The sequence below is a fragment of the Euprymna scolopes genome, chromosome 16 (genome assembly GCF_053919585.1).
Source record: "Euprymna scolopes isolate OS-2025 chromosome 16, ASM5391958v1, whole genome shotgun sequence".
Lineage (NCBI taxonomy): Eukaryota > Metazoa > Mollusca > Cephalopoda > Sepiida > Sepiolidae > Euprymna > Euprymna scolopes.
In genome coordinates this window covers 21,691,686-21,715,331 of record NC_136497.1, presented here as the reverse complement: position 1 = coordinate 21,715,331, position 23,646 = coordinate 21,691,686, and the positions used below count along the sequence as shown (strand labels likewise).

The 23,646-nt window shown below is 33.5% G+C and overlaps 1 protein-coding gene across 1 annotated transcript in view; it reads left to right on the top strand.

The window, feature by feature from the left end:
* Positions 1–23,646, top strand: part of LOC145295874 (coiled-coil domain-containing protein 25-like) — a 49,071-nt gene that overhangs the window by 8,019 nt on the left and 17,406 nt on the right. The window contains exons 2-6 of the mRNA XM_080141613.1: positions 7,777–7,824; positions 12,920–12,959; positions 17,238–17,289; positions 17,922–17,997; positions 20,384–20,487. Of these exons, the coding sequence (XP_079997739.1) occupies positions 7,777–7,824; positions 12,920–12,959; positions 17,238–17,289; positions 17,922–17,997; positions 20,384–20,487 (320 nt within the window). The remainder of the gene's footprint in view (positions 1–7,776; positions 7,825–12,919; positions 12,960–17,237; positions 17,290–17,921; positions 17,998–20,383; positions 20,488–23,646) is intronic.

The following is a 23,646-nucleotide window of genomic DNA, read 5'->3' as shown; positions in this document are numbered from 1 at the left end:
TGCGGATTGGAAGAAACAAGTACAAGTGCAAGTGTGTCTGTACTGGTGTTGAAGCCATTCGAGTACATTTATGACATTTATGACGCTATCGCTTCCCCGGGGAGAGTTACTTGGTTGAGAAATGTCCTGAGAACACAACCAGTTCCCTGGGGAATAAACGATATCCAAACGATAGGCACATGTTGGAAACATCAACAAAAACGGGTCGATATGTCGTCAGCTATAACCGGCTGGCATTGGTCGCTTCTTGTCTTCATTGCGTCGTTATAGGCATCTTTCCATCGTCGGCATTAATGGCATGCTGGAATTTAACGCTTATACAAAAATAGCGAACAAATGCATTTTCATAAAAATATAATTTAAGATTTCACAATGAAGAGCATATTTTTATAAAGACCAGTTGAAACCAGAAACATGCTATGTCGCGTCCGCCAACTCCAGAATGTAAGTGTCAACTGTTTAAAACAATGAAATTATATTTGATTTTCTCTTTCTTCGTTTAAAGAGAAAGAAAGGGAGTGAGGGAGAGGGAGGGGTATACATACATAAGGTTTAAACATTTGTTTTGTTTTTGTATCCATGAGTTATTTCGGGTTTGACCTTTCAAATTCTAACATCTTATATCATTTTGACTTGGTTCAGTATTATAAACGAACTGTCATTCTTGGTTTGAGTCATACCAGAACATTTTCAAAATCACAAACACCTGCTTAACACATCTGCACCTCACAAGTGCAAATCAAGTTAGGCACAAGGTTCATTAATGTAGAAGCCCCCATCTCCCTCAAAAGGGGCTACGTCATTGTGCCACACATGGGTCCTCATTTTGTAGAGTTCATCAGCAAATGTCGAGTTGCTGAGTAATTTAACAGTGCAGATGTAGATTCAAACAATTGCATTTAAAGGAACAGTCAGAATCTTAAAAAGATCTCTCGGTTGGAATATCTGAATTAACAGGTAAATGTTTGGCATCTGCTAGGATGCTCCATCTCCAGCTTGAATAAACTGATGAGAAAAAAAAAAAATAAAAAGTTTGTTCAACTTCTTCCATAGTGTTGCTGGTGATTGCTCCATTTCTCAAATTTCCAGAAATTTGGTGCTGGACAGTTCTGTTGGTGTCGTTGATGGGGAGTGTTTGTAATCTTTGAAGGGTGATGTTGATGTTTGCTGAGATAAACTTTAAAATCAGTTCTCTCTATCGCTCTAAACACTCTCATATCTGAGGTTATTCTCTATTTCTGCAAATCTATCAGACCATGTTTGGAGTATTGTCATATTTTGTGTTGATGAATCTGTGTTTGATTTGAAGGTGCTTGATAAATTGCAGAAACGTATCTGTAATTTGATTGGCTCCACACTTTCTTTAACCTCTATATGGTCACAGAAAAACAATGACGTTGTGAGTTTGTTTTCATAATTATTTTGATCTATTTGGTCACAGAAGAAATATGACATTGTGTTTGTTTTTGTTTTATTTTCTTTATAATTATTCTGGTGAGTTTGTTTTTTAACACACATGTGCAGACATGAAAAACAAAAGAAATGACATCATCTATAAATATAAAAGCTAAAATTTGTGTATGTATGTATGTGTGTTTGCTTTTTCTGTGTGTCTACAAAAGGCTTCTTTCAGAGAAGTGGTCGCTTGCTTAACAACTTTTTAAAACTTTTTATATCACATAGAAACGTAATATCTCACAGCTAACAACGAAGCTCGCCTGTCTATTTAATTGGGTCGATTTCGGGAAGATAAATATTCAATATTTGTCACTCGCCGCATGTGGGTTAGTCTTTTTCCTATAACATCTTGGGGGTGAGGAAAAAAGCGTTCGGCAGTAAATGAAATCCCGCAGTCAAACTGACCTCATTAACTCATTAAAACGAGCACCTGCTAAATCCAACTAATTAAATAAATTCAAACGTTTTCTGTAAGCATGTCGCGGTGGGGCAATGGTTAACATTGCACGTTTTTTTTTTTTTTTTTCACAACTTTACCTCAACGGTTCGGGTTCGATCCTCATACTTACTTTTTTTTTTTTTAACCCCCCCCCAAACACTCGGGCAACGCCAGGTATCCCTCGCTAGTCTAATATATAAAAGGTCGTCTATCTGTCTGTCTCCATATTTTTAAACTCTATCTCTTCTGAAACTAAAAGTTGTAGAGCGGCGCTAGGGGCTTCAAATGATTGGATTTTTTTATGGACTGTTCTTTTGTGGGTCTTTAGCTGGTTAAAATAGTTTTTAAGGAGTAAAAATGAGTCAAAATTGAAAAAAATCATACATTTTGTACATCTTAGTTTATTTTAAATTTTTAATCAGTTCATATGCGTGTCACATTGGTGCAGTGGTGACGTCACCATCTTTGAATGCTACAGTTTTGCGCTTGGTTTCAATTCTAGCTGATGGCACCCAAATACTTTTTTTCTTTTGAAATCACGACTATAATAATATATACGAAATCTGGACAAATGAAAATATCATATTTAAGATGCATCATTGAATTTTTGGCAAAAGTCCATTGAGAATAGTGATGACTGTAAAAAAAAAAAAAAATTCTGGACTACAAAAGGTCACTCGTTTTAATGGTATCACTTCTGTCTTTGTAGATCTTCAACTTTTTGAGTTAAAAAATAGGAGGCTTTACTTTTAGAATAACCCTTGTATTTCTGCACATTTAAAAAATTTTTTCCACGAATAAAGAACATCGTCCACCTCTTTCGGCAAAGTCACTTCCTACTAGGTTTTTGCCATCTGATTCTAATATTTCGTAAATATGTCTAACTTCAATTTATTGGCACTGAAACTCTACCACTAATCTTAAAAAGAGCAAAAGAATAATTAAAATTAAAAAGAAAGAAAGAATCTTGCCCTTAATTCTCGATTTGCACATGCACACACTTAAAAAAAATAATTAAAATCATTGCTCTGTTAGGAAATCAAGAAAAATACACAAATTGCTTGCCAAATAAAAAAGGGTTGTTTGCTGTGTATTCAGTTAGCAAAAAGCAGTTGAATGGTAGTTGCCAGAAGTAGTATAACTACATAAAGACTGAATGGTAGTTAGCACAGGAGTATGACTTCACAAAGAATGAATGGTAGTTGGCAATATTTCATGAAAAGTGACTAGAAATTAGTAAAAAAACTGGACTGTATATTTTTTGAAAACAGCAACAACCTATAATCTGCATGTAGTAGTTATAATTATCAATTTCAAGTTAAGAATGTCTATACTTAATAGTATAATAAACACTGACCCAATGGGTCACAGTTAGTCTACTTTCATAATAAAACTTCAAATTTTAAATCCTCATTAAGAAAGCCTAATCTATATATCTAAAAGTGAGAATATGTCCGGACACCTCAATGAATTTTGGATCTACAGACTTGAAATTTGGTATATAGCATATTAAGACATAAGGAAAAATTTTTAATCAGTTTTTATCCAGAAAAAACAGGCTAGTCTATAATATAAATCCCACCTGTCTGTTTAAATGTATGTATGCCTAAAACTTTCAACAGAGGCGATGGATTTTCATGAGATTGGTATCGTTTTGAAGCTTGACCCTTCAAATGACAAATATTAAAATATTGGCTAAAAACATTAATTCCTTCACCCTCAACTGGGTAGTTTTCTACAGGGAGGGTCAGTTTTTTTGTGTTGCCAATTTTGCAAGTCATCATATCGGTTGGAATGACTTTACTTAATTTCAACGTTTCAAACTTCTGATCGCGTCATGGAGTAGCGGTAAGACGTCAGATTTTTTTTCGCTTTCTCTTCCATCTTCACATCACGGGTTCGAGACTGCCTGCTTACTATCACTTTTTTGGCTCAACACACACCTCCAAACACCTGGGAAACGCAAGGCACCCAGGCTAGTCTATTATATAAAAGGCAAAATGAGTGTATGCATTTGTATATGTCTGCGAAAGGCTTTTATCGTTGGGTTTCTCGCGCCGGTTACATTTATGAAGAAGTTTCCTTATATTTTCTAGATCGTAATATCTCTTACAAACATATTTTCTAGATCGTAATATCTCTTACAGACAGACATTGTCTCTATCTTTATTTTGATCGAGTTTTAAAAAATTCTCTCATCTCGAGTGTTTGTTTTCTCTTTCTTGTATAAATAAAGTGAAACTAATCGAATGCGAAGGGGTCCACCTGGCCTTCCTGGCTGGGACATTTTGAAGGCAATTAGGTTTGATCAATGTGGGGGGGGGAACTCTTCATATCAGACAATTGCTATTTATTTGGATGCTGCCAGAGTTCTCCCTTTTTGGGGGTAGCTGGTTTTCCCCAACATCGTGGGGAAACAAATAAATAAAACGGCAGAAAGTGGGAAGCTTAACTGGCCTCCAGCCAGATTTGTGATTCTTCACTTACTAACTCCTTCATTTCGCTATTTGCTCTGGCGTAATGGTTAGGGGGAAAGACCTCTCTCTCTCTAGCTTTTTTTTTTCATCACAAAAGTTAGTTACTAACTCTTTTTTTCACCTTCTTTTCCTCCTTTGCGCTACGGGTTCTTAACACCTGCAAACACCTGGGCAATGCCGGGCAACCCTGCTAGTCTGTAATATAAAAGCGAAAATGTGTGTGCATTTTTTTTTTTTTTTTGTATGTCTGCCAAAGGTTTTTTTGGAGGGAGGTGGGCGCTTGGGGTGGTCACTGTTTCTTAGAACTTTTTATACACTGTCTAGATTATGATATGTCTGATTTACGAAATGACATTGTCTGTATTTTTTATTTCAGTGACTTTTCTGTTACAAAATTTGTGCTGTAATTTCATCTCTCTACTAATATGGCACGATGTTTGACCTAGAAAACCACAGGTTGTCGTTCAACCACCTGCTTTTTTCACCTCTTCTCGCTTCTCTGCCCGTTTAGCATTGCGGTAACATGTCAGACTGTTTTTTTTTTTCGCATTAGCCTCAAGGCTTCAGGTTCGAGCCTACCTTCCTTCAAAATTTTTTTTTTTTTTCTTTTACACCTCCAAAACACCCGGGCAACGCTGGGCACCCCTGCTAGTCTATTATATAAAAGCGAAAATGTGTGCGTGTTTGTGTGCATTTTTTGTGTATGTTCGCCAAAGGCCTTTTTCTGAGGGGGGGAGGCACTCGGGGTGGTCACTCATTCTTAGAACTTTTTATATACTGTCTAGATTATAATATCTACAATTTATGAAGGGAGGTCTCATCTATCTTTTATTTCAACGATTTTTACATGCTATTTTCACAATATTTCTTGGTCTACGCTTGTTTCTTTGGCTTTTCAGTATAAAAGCAAAATTGAATCCGTAGCATAAACAAACTCCCTGGCACTCGTCCAAAAAAGCAATGAGGTTTGATCAATTCGGAGGAAACCCCTTATATCAGACAATTGCTATTCATTTGGACACTTTTTATGGGGAGCTGGCCCCCCCCCCTATTGTGCAGCCAAAGTTGGTGAAACAAAACCAAAAAAACTGCCTCGCAGCAAAAGTTAAGTGAAAGATTTCATTCCCTTGCGTGATGTTTGACCTCATTAAGTTCATGCACCTGTCATTTAGCTTTTTAATCGTTACATTAAAATGCTATTTGTTCTTCTCTCGTCGTGGCTGAGTGGGTAAGATGCCAGTTTTTTTCCCTTTCTTTTCCATCTTCGCCTCAAGGCTTCGGGTTTGAGCCTACTACCAAAAAATTTTTTTTCTTTTACACTGACAAACATATGGGCAATGCCAGGCACCCCCTGCTAGTCTATATATATATATAAAAGGTAAAATGTGTGTGTACGTTTTTATGTCTCGCAAAAACTTGCGACAGAGGTGATGGATTTTTGCCAGATCTGTATCATTTTGAAGCTTAAACCTTCGGATGGCAAATATCGAAAAATTGGCCAAAAACATTAATTCCTTCACCCTCAACTGGGCAGTTTTGTACAGGGAGAGGTGGCAAAGAAATCGTTCCTTCATTTTCTCTCCTCTCGATGACGTCATGTTTGACCTAGAAAATGTTGACAGTTTAAATCACCTGCAGTTTTTTTAAACGTTTAATTTTGTCACTTCCCTGTCTCTTTGGTGTTGTGGTAATATGTCAAGACTGTTTTTTCCACCTTAGCCTCGAGGTTTTGGGTTCGAGCCTACCTCTCTACCAAAACTTTTTTTCTTTTACACCTCCAAACACCCGGGCAACATTTTTTTTTTAATTTATTTAAACAGGGTTATTACTTAGCTTATTCTTTGATTTAGTTTGTCAAAAACATTAATTCCTTCACTCGCCAGTTTTCTACAAGGAGGGGGTCTCTTTTTCTGCCAACATTTTTTCAAGTCATTGTCTCCAATAATCAAATGTTATGTCTAGTTCTAGTAGCAATACTCATGGATCAAAAAATGCTATTGATAATTGCAGATTTCAAGGTAGTTGTACTAAATTAAACATATTTTAAAAACTAAAATGCTTTATATTCTAAAAATACCACCATTTTTGTTCAGAAATGAATATCCTTTCACATGTTTTAATAAATAATGAACATGATATATTTGCAGAGTTTTGAGCAAATAAAGTGATGAAAATCTGAACGCTATGAAAACTGGGATTGTGGTAACTTTTTTTACAAACCGTTTCTTTAAATGATCGGTATCGCGTTTCATGAAATTTGTAAAAAAAAAAAAAAAAGACTCAATTTCACTTATTATAGGAATACAGAATAAACTGGTCCATTTGTTTTTTTCTACATATCTCAATTTTCTCTTTGTGGCTTTCTTTGTTTATTTCCAGCCATGTGAACTAAATCAACTGCCTATTTAAGGTTAATGCTCATGCAAACAGTGTAACTTTGGACTTCCTGTCCATGACATATCTTAACGAGTAGCCTTAATTCTAATCTTTCAATTTTTTAATTTTATTTATTACTATTGTGTAACCACTTAATGAAATTTTCCACTTTTCTGCTTAATCTAATCTTTTGTGGAAAATTCCATTTTTAACATACACTTCCTAACTTACTAGATTAAAAGACAATGAAAACTATTGAACTAAAATTGAACATATATCCAAAGAAGGGATATTTTCCTGAAATACCGCTTCTTCAGCAAGTAAGAACACAATACAAAAAGTATAAAAAATACACGCATATATATATTGTACTAGCAGACCACCCAGCATTGCCCGATTGTAAAATATGCATAAATATATTTTAATTCATATAGAAACCGAGATATGTGCATGCAAGCATTGTTTTTTTTAAACAGTTCACTTAAAAAAATATACTCAAGCTGAGATCGAAACTAAAGCCTAAACACAATGAGTCAAGTATGATAACCATTAGGCCAGCTTGACATGATTTAAAAAAATTTTTTCAAACCTACTTATTAACATAAGTAATTTATCATGAACCATTCATGCATGCACATTCGTGAAACAGTTGACAAACAGATAAAAATCCAATGCCCCCCCACATACCAATTTTTCAATTTTAACCTCTTCGCAGCCCTTTTTTCTGGATGAAAACTGATTATAAAAAGTTTCCCACATGTCTGAATATGCTATATACCAAATTTCAAGCCTGTAGATCCAAAATTCATTGAATATATAGGTTGAGAAGTGTCCTTGCACACATTCTCATTTTTCTAGAAATATAGATTAATAAAAAAAGTCTTTGTTTTATTTGTTTCAGTTTATGCCAATCCATTACATCTCTGCATGGTATTGCCTTCTATAAATTACCTTTATATATACACTAGACAATGCTTCAGGCAAACTACACAAACCTCTTATAAATATTATGTTTTTCTTTTTCAGTGGTCACACCAGAATATTCAATTTACATGGGTGTTGATAAACATGAAAGTAAGTAATCAGTTTATCACAATTTTTTTGTATCAAAGTGATGTAACAGTTTTTGCTGATTTAAATGAGTGTGATTTATTTTATGCATATTGTTATTACTTAAACATATCAATATGAATAATTTATAAGGTGCCTTCAGTATGTTTACAGACTTTTTTTTGTACATGCATTCAAAACATGCATTTTTGTACATGCATTCATGTAGACTCTTGAAAATTCAGTATGTTATTGCTAAACATCTTATGAGATGATTGACCAATTTTTATGATTTCAGATTCAAATAAACAGCTACAGCAGGAATTGAAATACACCCTACTAAAGCCTGATTGTCACAGCTGGTAAATTTCAAAAATGCAGTTTAGACGTGAGGACACTTTAGAAGAATATGCAATAAAATTCTGTTTTAAACTTGGAAAAAATGCCACAAAAACGTATGGAATGCTTCACACTGCTTTTGGACCATCTTGCATGAATTGAGCATCATTTTTTGAGTGGCATAAAAGATTCAAGGAAGGCAGGGAGTCTGTTAGGGATGATGAGAAGTGAGAGGAATAAGGAAGTCGGAACACCAAAGTTGATTGGCCAAATAAAGAATTTCATGGATAAGGATCGTGTGTCTATGGAGATAATAAGTGCACAGTTTGATGTCAGTGCGGGAACTGTGAACACAATTATTCGCGAGGAACTGAAGTCTGCAAAATTATGTTGTTGCTGCATATTTAGTCACTTACTCCTCATTAAACACCATTTTGGACAACTTGCATGATTCATGTAACTGTACCTTCTCGCTTTGAAGATATAATCTTTGAAATGAGAAGGAACAGCAGAACGTGTCTGTTATATGAACTATGTAAGTTGTCCAAAATGGTGTTTAATGATGAGTAAGTGACTAACCTTTTGAAAAGTAATAAACGACCCACTGAGAAAACTTGATATTGGAACTTGAAAAATTATTATATTACACAGTATATGCTCTGGAACCCAATAAAAAGGCATTCATTGAGCTTGGACTTTTTAAAAAATTTACAAACTTTATATAAAAAATAAATTTTTTTCATTATAAAAAATCTTTGAGAAAGATTTTTTTAATCCATTACGATTGGTATATACAAACCGAGTACATTTTTAAGTAAATGATTAACCTCTATATATATATGAATTAAAGTCGGTCAATTCAGCTTTTATGCATAGATCATCGTATAACGATTAGATCACTGTCTGACTGACGTAAAGAACATTTAAAATTAAAATGTTTAAATTCAACGTTATTTTATGCGGTTAATGGTAGCCGAATAGTCTTTGCTAATCGAGCCAGAGATGTCTCGTGTTGCCGAGTTTGAATCGTTCAACTGGTGTTAATCGTGACACCCTGCACTGAAGATGCCTGAATGGATGAAACACTAGTGTCTGTAGGTATTTAATTATTATAGTAAAAAAATAATTATAGCTATTTCATTTAATCACAAATTAATATAAGAAAATATAATTTTATATATAAATTTTCAGCATTTACTTCAACAGTGCTCAATACATAGGTAGAGCTAAGTAGTAAGTTATAAAAATTGCCATATATATTTTCATAACTTTATATATATTAGACTGCTATTAATGTAAACTCTCTAAAATCTAACCCCTCCTCACTATGGTAGAGATAGATAGTATCAAAGCTATGCTGTCTGGAACTCGAGTTCATGTTAGGGCTATTCAAGACGGGTTGATTCGACACCCAGCAGTATTAGAACAGTAATTTGGCCAATTGAAGCTCTGGGGAAAATTGTGTCTGATCCAGCAACCATCTTTGCATCTATGTCAAACAAGTCGTTTCCCCAACAGAGATAGATCAATACGGCCAGAGATTGTTAGTGAATTTACAACTCCCAAGATACTCTCTACATTCTTCTATGCTTCTCTCACAACATATGACAAATTCTGGAATGGTGTCTGCAGAAACTAACATGCTTGCAATTCCAGTGATGCAAATGACAAATCTGAAACCTAGAAAGAAAGAATTTTTGGCTATTAGAATGTCAGGATCTTGAGACAAGAAGAAACCCAAGTGCTAACGATAAACTCTCGCTTTAAGTACAACATTGGCGTAGTTTGTCTCTCGGAAGGCAGACTTCCCGATATGGGCTGTTGTAACATCAAAGTCCTTCACCTCTAGCACAGTGGTTCAACTGATGACTGGTCTTCATGGAGTTGCCTTTGTTCATGCCAATGCATTAATCCTCACTTTGGAACTAATTTCCCTGCATTCGTTTCGTATCCGTTTGAAAGGTTTGGTTCAGTTCTCAATGTCAATGTCATTGCCATCTACCCTCCCAACGTTAATGCTAACGATTAAGATAAAAACCATTTCTACAACAACTTGCATGCTACTGTTGACTGCATCAAGTGGTCTTCTAATTATCATATCTATCTCTATGCTCGGGCTCCTTGCCCGGACCAACTTTCTCTCACTCTCCAGATTTTCCTGTCTTCCATCAGCTGCTTCAGATCTTCAGAATCACAGTTGGCATAATGTGCAATTTGCTGGATGTATTTGAATCGAGGTCGTCCTATGCTCATACATTTCTCACCAGCTTTTGCTTGCTCTTCTGGCAGTGACTAGCAAATCGTAAATGTTGCTCCATTATGGTAGTAGATATGACAGATAGGTTGCCATGAAGTTGCTGCTTCATGGGATGATCTTGCCAAGATATATTTAACACTGTTCATAGCATATGGGTGTACGTGCCGTCTAGCTTTCTTTCCAATCTTTTAATGAGTGTCCAGGTTGTAGCATTATAAACAAGGACAGACTTGTAAGTGATTGGAATGCCTGCACAGGCAATATTAGCAGCTGTCATATTCTTAGATGATTTGTGATTGGAGATTAATGTGCTAATAGTGAAAGGTTTGTCAACTCTGCAGTCATATCCAGCACATGTTTTCAACATTCCCGGTGACACCTACTTATTGGTATTCCAATGCCAGTTTTACAGCTAATAAATTGACCACTTGTTAAACACCACTGGTCGTTAAGCGTTCTTGATTGAAAAGTGTTCTGGGCAACAGATAAATATATTGTAAATTTGGTTCCGATCATGTATTGGGACAGGCAAAACTACATATTTATTTCAAGTCCATTAAGTTGCATGCTAAGCTTCTCGAGTATGACAAAACTGAAAAGTAAACAAACCAATAATGCATTCTACATAGAACTACGGTTCAACAGTCTTGAGGTTCACAAACCTGAAGATGCTGTCTGAGGTTACCTTTGGAAAACTGCCAAGCATAACCATCAATCTGTGATATCAGATTTTGGAACCACAAAATGAAAAGACAAAGATTATATCTCGAATCAAACAATTAAAATTGCTAAAACAACAAATCAAGCAACAAGCTTCATATACTTGCACTATGAGACTACCCATCGTGCTTGCACTTCTGAATGACAATAACAAAAGACATGAGATATATCTCAATTTGTTGCATTTTGAGACGCAGGACGATCTGAAGCTAAAATGCACCAAGTGATGGGGTGAAGCTGTCAAAACTAATGTCGTCGGATGTGAATAGGTCAAATAATTGACCCTGCAGCTGTTAGAATTGAAACGTCTGAATCGGTCAATGTATAAGTAGATGAAGCACAAGAGCAAAGCAGTCAAAAGTGACAACAACATGAGCCACCGCTGAATCCACTACCTCCTGCTCCCCCTCCGTCTACCATTTGGAAGTGCGCACATGAGGCAAGAAATAAAATAATAATTTTATATTTAGATGATATGTCGTTCACCTTCCTTCTATGATGCAGCTGATGACTGTGAAGATGGATGGTGACTTGTCTTGAGATTAGGCTTGCTGGAACCAGGCTTACAGGCTGCATCTGTTACACTCAAAGAATGTCGTTCTCGTCAGTGTCTGAAACAATGGAGATGAAGACTATGAACTCACATGCATGAATATAGGGCATGATATGGCATCTGGAACCTATCTAATATTTTTCTAACCAACGAATTTGTGTTACGAGTTTGTTTTCCTTTGCTGACAAGAAACTACTATTGTTCAACCTGGCTACATCACAAATTGTTAGACTTCCATAACTTTGTTGATTTAAGCACAAAACCGGTTTGGGGTGCTAACCACACTATCTTGAACTCATCTCAATGAATAATATGATAGCGTGTATGTTATTTTGTGTGTCACGCTTACATCTTTTTTCTTTTGAGTGAATGTCTTTTAATTGTTACAACCTTCCATTTCTTGTAATAAATAATTTTACCAAGAATTCTTTATAAGTTTTGGTTTCAATTATAGCTGAAGGAGCTCAAGTTATATATATATATTTTTCTTTCTTCATAAGTTTTGGTTTCAGTTTTGATTCAAGCTGATGCACCCAAGTCATATGGATGTATTTTTTTATTTTTGGAATCAGAACTTTATAATATATAAGAATCATTAGAAAATTAACTCTATAATAATATATACGAAATCTGCATAAATTAAAATATCATATTTAAGCATATTTTACAACTGGGCTACTCCGAGCTAAGCTGAGTGTCCCTGCTAATTTAAATAAATATTTTTTCAGTTTTAACAGAAGAGCTACAATAATGTCAGGGTATCTCCATTTATGCTAAATATGCACAGAGTGCCATCGTCAATATATTACATATGAAAGAGTCACCTGTGGAATTTCCACAGGTCCTGCTAGTCTCAATGAATGCCTCCTCTACTGGAGAGATAACTTCACCAAGCTGCTACACTATGACCAACAGCCCCAGCAACTGCTTTCATGAATAATGCCAGTTCAACTCTTGTGACTGCCAAACAACTCCCATCACTCTTTAAGAAGTTGTTGCTGTTATCAAAAATTTTTTAAAATTACAAAGCTGTAGGTGAAGATAACATCCCTGCCTAAATTCTCAAACATAGCACAAACAATTTTTGGTTTTAATACATTTTATCTGAATTTTTTAGGATTTAGTAAGGGGAGAAGTATAAGCCCTACAAAAAAAAAAAGATTGTGTCAATTTTTGTAATTTCTTTTTCTTGATGTTTTTAAAATTTTTATTTTCATCTGTTCTAAAAATATTTCTTCCAATTTTTGTAGATGAAGATCTCATTAAATGGGGGTTTCCAGAAGATGTTTGGTGAGTGGATTTCTATCTTAAATTTTAGAATATTAACGATTTATATTTTGTCATGATTTGCAGTATTCTATTGATAGACTTTCAGAAAGGATTTGGCATAGATACTCTTGTCATTGGTTTTATCTTCAGAAATATTTTTTTGATTCGTGGACGCCTCCTCCTTTCTTTCTTTCTCCTCAGAACAGTAAAATAAATAAAAAAATAAAAATTATGAATCCACATTTGTACTTCATGCTGGTATTCTGACTGGATGCAAACAGATGCTTTTCATGTGGGCACCGTATTTGTCAATTTGCAAAGACGTTATGTCATCTGATCACTTGAGGTTGTCTATATCTTACGGCATAATCATGATGGCATACCAGTTCCCGTCAGATCACCGAAGTTAAACGATGCCGAGCTTGGCCTCTACTAAAGTGAGTGACCATTTGGTAATGCCAGCTGCTGTATGTGCTCGGAACCTGGAGAGGGATGGGCGCCGCCAGGCTATTCTTGCCCAAGACACACTGCATGAAATAATGCAGTGCCCCCACAACTCCGGAGGGTGAAGTGACAAGTCCATATCTTAGTCCTCTCCTAAAACTCTGGTTCTTCTATCTTGATCGTGCAATATTTCATCATATAGCTTAGCCAGACTCATTTTGTATTAAATTTTTTTTTTTTTTTACTCTTCTTCATCAATATATTGTCACTTGAACATAAAAGACAACTATTTAGGATACTATGCAGGGAGTTGAGCTATGACATGCCCATTCACATTACATTCAAACTTCTGCAAGTGAATACAGTCAGAAAAGCAGAAAATTGGGAGGGAATTCCATAGTCTAGCAGTTTGTGGAAAAAAACGGTACTTGTGCATTTTTTGTATCGTGCTGAAATAATGTTATTTTGAAAGCCATTCTTAACATGGGGATTTTGTAATTATTCTGCTAACAATTTAATAAAAGAAAGATCTTGTGAAACTTGAATATAACCTGAAAAAACTAAAAATAGCGTGGTACCAAAAATGCATAAGCACCGAAAAAACTATTAGAGTAGAAAGATTTCCGGCATCTAGAGACCTGTACAGTGAAGGGGTCGGATTTGCTGCTTAACAGGTTTATTGGGAGTATTTATAATGAGGGGGCACCAGCATTACGAGTTCATCAGAGTACATACCATTAAATTACTAATAAAACAGGCACAGGGATGCAACATTGCAGTGATGGAACAGAGGTTGAAATTTGGTTGATTGTGCAGAACCTGTTAAGTTAGACATTTTTAAATGAGGTTTGTAAATGAAAATAAAAAAAAATGTCACAACTCCTCATGTCACAATTCGTAATAACTCCTCTTAATTTAAACCATAATTCACATCACTAAATCTCAACTTTTATGCTCTCTATCGGTTATCAAAAACTCGACAGTCTGTTCTCTCCGATTTAATAGCCACTGCTCCACTCGTATACAAATTACTGTCACATGTATATAAAGAACCCATTAATAAAATGAAGTATTTTTATTTTTTCCTTCCATAATCCTGTCATCTGACGTACTTAACAGAGGCATGCCCACTTGTGTGAGTAATACTAATACAATGTCTAAGAGAGACTATTGGTAAATGCACCAGTTCAGATGTGACAACAATACTCCATTAATGTCTGAATGGTGGCTTTATAGAGATACAGTATACTGTTGGGTGTGAGTAGTTTTCTAGCATGGTAGAGGGAACCCACCTTGTTTTCAGCAGCCTTGACATTAGGTCTATACAACTCCTCTGCATAGTCAGTGACATGGCACAATTGTTTTGCGCAACGGATCGCTTGACTATTGGCTTATCGGTCCCCGATAAAGGAGGGATTGGACCTAGTAATTCACTTCTGTTCGTCCGTTCACATTTTTCTCAAAAACACTTCTTGAATTTGTTTGAAATTTTGCACAAATGTTAGTCATGATGAAAGTAAATTTTTGCTACAATGGATTTTCTGGGATAACTCTGGTTGCCTCTCTGGGGGTGGGGGGGGGCTCATAAGGGTAAAATTTCCCCTCCCAAATCGTCTGTCCATTCGTTTGTTTGCACTTTTCTCAATAACCACACCTTGGACTTTTTTGAAATTTTGCACAAACATTAGGCATGGTGAAAGTAAATTTTTCACGCGTGGAGGGGGACCCTGCATGCTTGGCTTATATTCAAGTATTTCTGGCTCCGTACCGTCACTACATGTTTAAAGAAAGCCACTGTCCTTTTATCACTGCAGTTTTAACACACAAGGCAACAACAACAACATTTTGCCAAAAGGTCATTTCAAGCAGGGATAGTTGACAATTTATTTTGCCTAGCTGTTTCACTACATCTCTGTTTGTGAATTTTTGGAAAAAAGATTAATAAATGAGATTTTTCAAACTACTATTTTAATATTAGTTATTATCTCAACATTGTTTCCAGTTGTCCTGGACTTCTCCTTGCCACTGGACTCAAATGGTGCCGATACAGGAGAAGTGTGGTTGAAGATTGCGCAACCCTTGCCTCACAATTACACGTGCAGCTGCCCCTACAGCTTTGGAGACTGGACGGAGGCATCGATTATGTAACTGAGTGCATGTGCACATATGGCAGCAGTAGTGGCTGTACAGCAGCCAACGTATGCAAATGACCGAGCTGTGTGTGAGGTGATGTTACAGCGAGGGAGAAGGAAAGGAAAACGTGGCCTGAAAATGACAGAAACAGACATGTTACACATGTTACCTGAGAGCAACAGGGAAAGATGTGTCCTAAACATAGATGGACAAAGGCAGATAACTATGTGTTTGACATATAAGACTCTTGTTAAGCACATCAGAGTACGAAAAGACTTTTGAACACGAGACAAGGTATTATTCTCAAAGTACCTGTAAATAAATGTCTTCTTTCAATAGAAAAAAAAGTGAGTCAAATTCTTTTCCTATCTTTGTCTCCTTGAAATTGTCTGCATACAATATATCAGTTCCAAGTGTTGACATGTACTGACTACGTTGAATTATATAACGTTTTGACTGATGTAACGTTCAATCTTCTTCGGATGCACATATTATTTGGATTCATCGGACTACTGTTCTCATCTTGAGTGTGATTCTTCACAATGTTTCGGTTGATGTAACCTCCGAACTTCTTAAGGTGTATCTTATCAAACTCAGGAATTTGCACGGAACTCTTTATTTACTTCACGGGAGTAGCATGCTCTTGTTCCATGACTGGATAGAGGTCCTAAGTAATTCACAATTGTATTTTTTCAGTTATCCACACTGAGAATTGAACCTTCAACCTTCAGAAGAATATCACTTTTACAAATGATTTTTCCAAGTACTTTAACTACTATGCCACGGGTCCCTGAGAACATTTTCGGATGCATCTTCATAAACTCTGAAATCTCCTAATCGAACTCTGAAACCTATACAGAACTTCAAAAAATGAACCATTTATTTATTTTACTAAATTTTAAATTACTTTACTTTTACTAAAATTTAAATTAACATTTCTGCCTTGTCATTGGCTGTCCGAATGAGAACAATCTACCTTCATAGATTGAATAAATTTCATCCAGATTCCACAGTTTGAAAAAATGCATCCGGAAAAACCTAAGGTTACACCAACTTGATGAGAATAATTTTTGGAATAATGTAAGTAATAAAAAATGCTGTGTACGTCCATTTTTTATTTAAAAAAATTTTTTTTTTATAAATTTAAAATCGATTAATTTTTTGGTGAATCTCAAAATGTGTAAACATAATTTACATCAGTTCTTATAATTTTTTTCATGTTTATCAATATTTGTATGTTTTCATATTATGCCAAAAAATTAATATTACTGGTTCTTGTCCTAAATTTCCCCTTATATTAAAAAAAAAAAATAAAGAAAAATCTGTATGATCTATGTACCCATGATAAAACGAAGATATTATATTCCAAAAATCATGTAAAAATTGATCAATTAATTTTATGAGTAACAAAAGAGCTGCTGTCTTGTCCACCATTTTCAAAATGATCTAAAAAAGCTTCAAAAAGAAAAAAAACAAAGGGAGATAACTCAATAATTCGTGATTTTTGTTATAATGCCTATCAATTCCCATTGATCACTTAAAAGTGATTTTCTTTATAAAAATAAAACTACTTGATCAGTTTATGATGTAATTTTTAGTATATAATATTTTCACAGGTATGAACTTCATACAAACTTTTCTTTTTAAATTCTGGACAAGAGGCAAATTATTGTTTAAAAAATATTTTTTATAAAAAAATAATTTTCCATTTTGCTTTTGTAGGTTCCATGTTGATAAAGTTTCTTCTGCTCATGTATATTTGCGGTTGCATCCGGTGAGTCTGAAATTATGGGCGTTCTCATATTATGATGTTGTTCTTTCAATGGTGAATATCTTTCTGCCATTGTATACAGCTGAATGGTGTGTATTTTCATGATATTATTTGCTGTTGGTTGTTGAAGGAGCATGGGTGTTTGTGTATGCAAAACCAGTTGTGAAATATGTTGGTTAAAAAATATTTGACATGAAAACTTTATGAAATTCTTACTTGTTATTGAAAAATATTAGAGTACATCAAAAATTAAATATAAAGCTAGTTTCAAATATTTTTTATACCTCCTTTTCTGCATAAAACTCAAGTTTTAAACTCACTATTTGACCCAAGTTCCAACCAATGAAATCTCACATCTTCTGACATTGATAATGACCATGACCATTAAAATTTTGATGAACATCAAACTTTTGGCAGAATTCTAACTTCCAAATTTTTTTTTTTTTGCTCTTTGATTACAATAACCAAAATTGCAAATATTTTCTGAATTGTAAACATTTCCATGGCATAACTTTGGGAATACTTTATAAATATGGAGAAGTAAGTTCCAAATAAAACTTTGGCCCATTCTTATGTTGTCAGGCAGAGGAATGCAGTCTGATGACAGACTTATGCTTTTGTTTCTTTTGTTCCAGGGTGACACAATTGAGGATGTTCCTCAAAGCGTGATTGATGATTGTGCCCAGCTGGTAAAAGCGAACAGTATACAAGGTAAATTGCATCTTCATCCGTTGACAGAGATTTGTTTTGTTAATTAAAATAAAGAACTACCATGTTAATTAAACAAACAGATTAAAATTTACAACTGGCTTACACAAGTTATATAGCATGTATGTAGGATAAAAATTACTACCAGAACAGTAGCAGAAACTTTCTATGAAACAAGTGAACAACAGAAGATGTTGTCTTTTGAAAGAAATGGCTTATCTTTTAGGCTTGTATATAATGTTTATCAACTGTCTTCACTTGTGAAGTAATGTATTTTGGCTTACAATTAATGTCAATTGTTAAGAGAAAAAAACAAGCCGTTCTCATCTTACGTTCTGTTTTTTTTAACTTGTATAGAATGGTGTTTATTGTTTTTTTTTTTCTGCGGTATTTCATTGCATTTCTTAGTTTATTCACTCATAAACTTGTATGCAATCATGTTTTTTGGGGTTGTATGTTATAGCATTTTACAGATAATATCGGGTCATCAGGAGAGAATACGCACTGTATTCCCCCCCCCCCCCCTCACTGATGTGAGGCCTAATTATCTGAATCGCATTTTAATAAACTGATCAATATAATAAAAACAAATGACGTTTGATAATTTAGTGGTTCCTGTTATGAGCAACGAATGGCTTTAAGCATGTCAATGTTCAAAGACTACGTCTTACATATTCGTTAAGGCATGCTAATATTGAAGAAAATAATAATAATAATAAAATTAAAATATATATAAATAAAATAAATATATTTAACATTAAAAAATATATACATGCATAAATAAAAAATATATATACATGCATAAATAAAAAATATATACATGCATAAATAAAAAATATATATACATGCATAAATAAAAAATATATATACATGCATAAATAAAAAATATATATACATGCATAAATAAAAAATATATATACATGCATAAATAAAAAATATATATACATGCATAAATAAAAAATATATATACATGCATAAATAAAAAATATATATACATGCATAAATAAAAAATATATATACATGCATAAATAAAAAATATATATACATGCATAAATAAAAAAAAATATATATAAATGCATAAATAAAATATATATATATATATGCATAAATAAAAAATATATATATATATATGCATAAATAAAAAATATATATATATATGCATAAATAAAAAAATATATACAAATGCATAAATAAAAAAATATATATGAATGCATAAATAAAAAAATATACACATGCATAAATAAAAAATATATATAAATGCATAAATAAAAAAATATATATAAATGCATAAATAAAGAAAATATATATACATGCATAAATAAAAATATATATATACATGCATAAATAAAAATATATATATACATGCATAAATAAAAAAAGATATATATACATGCATAAATAAAAAAAGATATATATACATGCATAAATAAAAAAAAGATATATATACATGCATAAATAAAAAAAATATATATACATGCATAAATAAAAAAAATATATATACATGCATAAATAAAAAAAATATATATACATGCATAAATAAAAAAAATATATATACATGCATAAATAAAAAAAATATATATACATGCATAAATAAAAAAATATATACATGCATAAATAAAAAGATATATATACATGCAGAAATAAAAAGATATATATACATGCAGAAATAAAAAAATATATATACATGCATAAATAAAAAGATATATATACATGCATAAATAAATTGATAAAATCATTAAATATATGATGTGACTCCTTTTCAGCCTTTAATTCCAAGCTGACTCAAAAATTGATATAGGAACCTGCAAGGAAACCTCTTAATCCAATCTCAACAGCTCGAAGGATTGTAATGTAACTTTTACAGGTCAGCTCTCTTTTTAGATCTTGTATTGACGTTGTTTTTTTACCCGACTCTTACAAGGTATTGTAAATCCAATCAAGATGAGTCTTTTCCTTGTTACGGCTTGTTCACATATTGGCTACTTTCACTGACACTACCTGACATAGTGATATGGGACAAGAAATAAGCAACTTTAGTAGAAGTTAGTGTCTTCAATGATGCTGGGTTAAGCAGAGCTAAGAGGGAAAAGATAACAAAATACTAAGGTCTTGTATATGATATGAAAAGAAACTGGAATCTTAGGAAGATCTTCATTCCAGTAATTATAGGAGCAACTAGACTCCTGAGAAAGAATTTCAAAAGTTACCCGGTAAACCAAGTGCAAGAGAGATTCAGAGTTGCACTCAAAAGAACAGTCAGAATCTTTAAAAAAAATTTCTCGGTCGGAATATATAAGATAGCAGGTGAATGTTTGGCATCCAGTAGGATGCCTCATAAGAAAATTGCAAAGAAAAGTATTTTCATTTATTTATTTTTTTTGCCTTTCAGGTAACAAGATGAATAACATTGACGTGATTTATACGATGTGGGAGAATCTGAAAAAAACTGCTAACATGGATGTCGGTCAAGTAGGTTTCTTCAAAGACAAAGAGGTAAGAACAATCTTGTCGCAAGTTGTCATTATTTTTGACATTTATTCTTTCATATCCAGATCATTTGATTATGTGATCTGTTACGAACAGGAAGACCTCAGCGCTTCCGAAGATTGAATGAGGAACCCTATGTCCTTTGTGCCATAACTATATATTACCACTTTTTTATTATTTTTTTTACTTTTGTAATGTTCAGTTTTATGCATTGATTGGATAGAAAGGAATTGAAGTAACATTAATTGAAACTAGCGGGACCTGTGGAAATTCCACGGGGGGGGGGGGCTCATTCATATGTAATTTATTGATGTTGGCATTCTGTGAATGTTCAGTTTAAATGGAGACGCTCTGATATTGTAGTTTTTTTGTTAAAACTGCAAAAGTATTCAAGCTAGCATGAACGCCCGGCACTTCTTGCAGATTTTGTATATATTATCGATTTTTATATATTATAAAGTTGTGATTTCAAAAATAAGAAAAATATATCCATATTACTTGGGTGTATTTGCTTGAATCGAAACCGAAATACAAACTAATAAAAAATAATATATGTATGTATATATAACTTGAGTTCCTTATGAAGAATTTTTGGTAAAATTATTTATGACAAGAAATGGAAGTATATAATAATTAAACAACCCGGATGTAAGTGTGACACAGAAAATAACACACACTATCGTATTAATATGTAGATTATGTTTAGTAAATTTATAGTCTTAAAACTTTTTTTTTTAATTCAGTTTTCACTCGGAGCTTTCAAGTTAATTTATGCCCCTCCCCCCCTTCCCCTAACCCTAAAAAATATGAAATTTTTTTTTTTTTTCAGAAATAATTTACCACAAAATAGTTTGTTGCATTTTGTATGTTTCTTCTGTTTAAAAAATGATTTTATTCTTGCGTATAAAATCAAGGAAGAATGTCGTTCACAAAATGTCTGCTAATATAAAAATATTAACATTCAACCCTGTTAATTCATTCTGATAGTAAAAAAAATATATCTTCTTTTTAACTAATAATTAGAGCAAGATAAAGCAGTTATGAGTTAATAGATGAGCTTTACCTGACGAATTCTGGGTGTAAACTTTAAGTGTAGATATTCGTTCTCAGAATAAATATCTACATGTGAAATTTATACCCCCTCTCGAAATGGGAATATAAGTATAGCACTGTAGTAGTTCTTATTTCTGCTCTTCATCGACAACATTTGCTCTTAGTATTATCAATAGTTCTTTCTTTTCGTCAAGAACAGTCCAAAAATGAGAGATAAACCAATACCCATCCATGTGGATGACATGACATTGAAAACAAACTGATCCACAAGCAAAAATCTCCATCTTTGATCTTATTTGGACTGTCAACAGCTCCAATTTGAGAACGATTGCAAATGTGCTTTTTATCACTATTATTCTCAGAGTAATTGTGCGAAAAATATATATTTATAATTTGTGTGATTGAAAGATGAACTGGGGTAATTATGTTAGATATTAGCAAGGTAATGCCGAAGATGTGCTAGTCGACAATTAAGATCGTTATAGTATTTGTAAAAATAGAATGTTATCATAGTGAAATAAATATTTACAGATAAAATTATTTATGTTAAGATGTTTTAATAGAAAATAATGTTAGAACACAAACAATAATTTAAAAATAGATTGACCTCTAGAGTCTGACGTAGTCTTACATAGAAGTCACTTAAAGTGATATGGACTTTAGGTAGAGCTTGAAAAAAATGCATATCAGTTTTTAGTTAAGTCATGAGTGAGAAAGAGCAAATCAAGTCGAGGATGGACAGAGATGGTCTTGAGATTGTCATGGCTCTCAATAAAGGGGATCAGAAATGGCAGTAGTCTAGGACCAGCATTACAGCTTACCAATGGGGCAAACATTTAGTAAATAAAGCTGGTGTAAGTATCACCAAGACTTTGAGTTGTGCGAATCTTCAATTACGACTTTTCCGAAGATCCGTCAAATAAAGACCAAAGATGGACCAAGTATGCTTCTCCATTGACTGATGAAAAACCCTAAAATGTTATCCATCTCTTTCTGTTGTAAATGTTACATGTCCATTGTTAAACTGTATCTATTAATATATCAACACTACTGCATTAATTCAACGAACAATAGAGAAACAAGATTAGATCACACGTTTATACATACATCATATAAATGACTGTGACACGTACATACAAACGTGTATACACGAATTTAGATATGTGTGTGTGTGTGTGTATATATATATATATGTATATATATATATATATATATATATATACACTCCCCTCAACAATACAAGAATTAATTTTTATTTTAGTCATGTAAATTATATCAAGCTCCCCTCAACAATACAAGAATTAATTTTTATTTTAGTCATGTAAATTATATCAAGCTGAAAGAACACACGCTTGAGTCGGATTATTCAGTACTCATCATTAACAATGAAGACGTTTCTTTTTCACATAAGCAGCAACAGATCTTATGCTTTTCACCAACTACAGAAACACACGCAAACAACGTGGCATCTAAAATGAAGATCTCATGAGCAAAATACTGTTTCTTTTTATTCTGCCATTTCGGACTTCCAAAAGTGCTTAAATTTGCATAATTACCTTTGTCTTGTATGTTTCCTTACAACGGGCATAAGCTAACTATGGCTGCTTATTTCTCTGTCTCTCCACACCATTAACAGAATCTGACCTGAAGTGGTAGTACCAGTCAGAGTCTCATCTAATCTATTGGTTAAATAAAATTGGTTTTAGTAAATGGTAATATTGGATTTAGAAGTGCTCTGGAGGTCACTTTAATTTTGGTTGGGTCGGTTCAGTAGTAGTAATTACTAGTACTATTTGGGGAGTTTTTTTTTTTTTTAAAAGGAGTGGGGTAGTGTAGGCTCCGTTTTGTTGTCATGAGACCATCCTCCCAGATATTATCTCCTTTTTATTTGGTAGTAGTGAAATATAGTATCTATTTTTTGGTCATGAGACCATATTTCCAGGGATTACCAAAATACTAAATTGCCATCCAAAATCCATCTTTCTCAGTCATTTTTTTTTTCTGTCTATTCTTTTCCACGTATATCAATGACTTAACTTTGCATGCCCAACCATCCTGAGTATGATACAAAACTGCATCCGGTTGTGAGGCTCCAGTTTAGGAGCTTTGGGG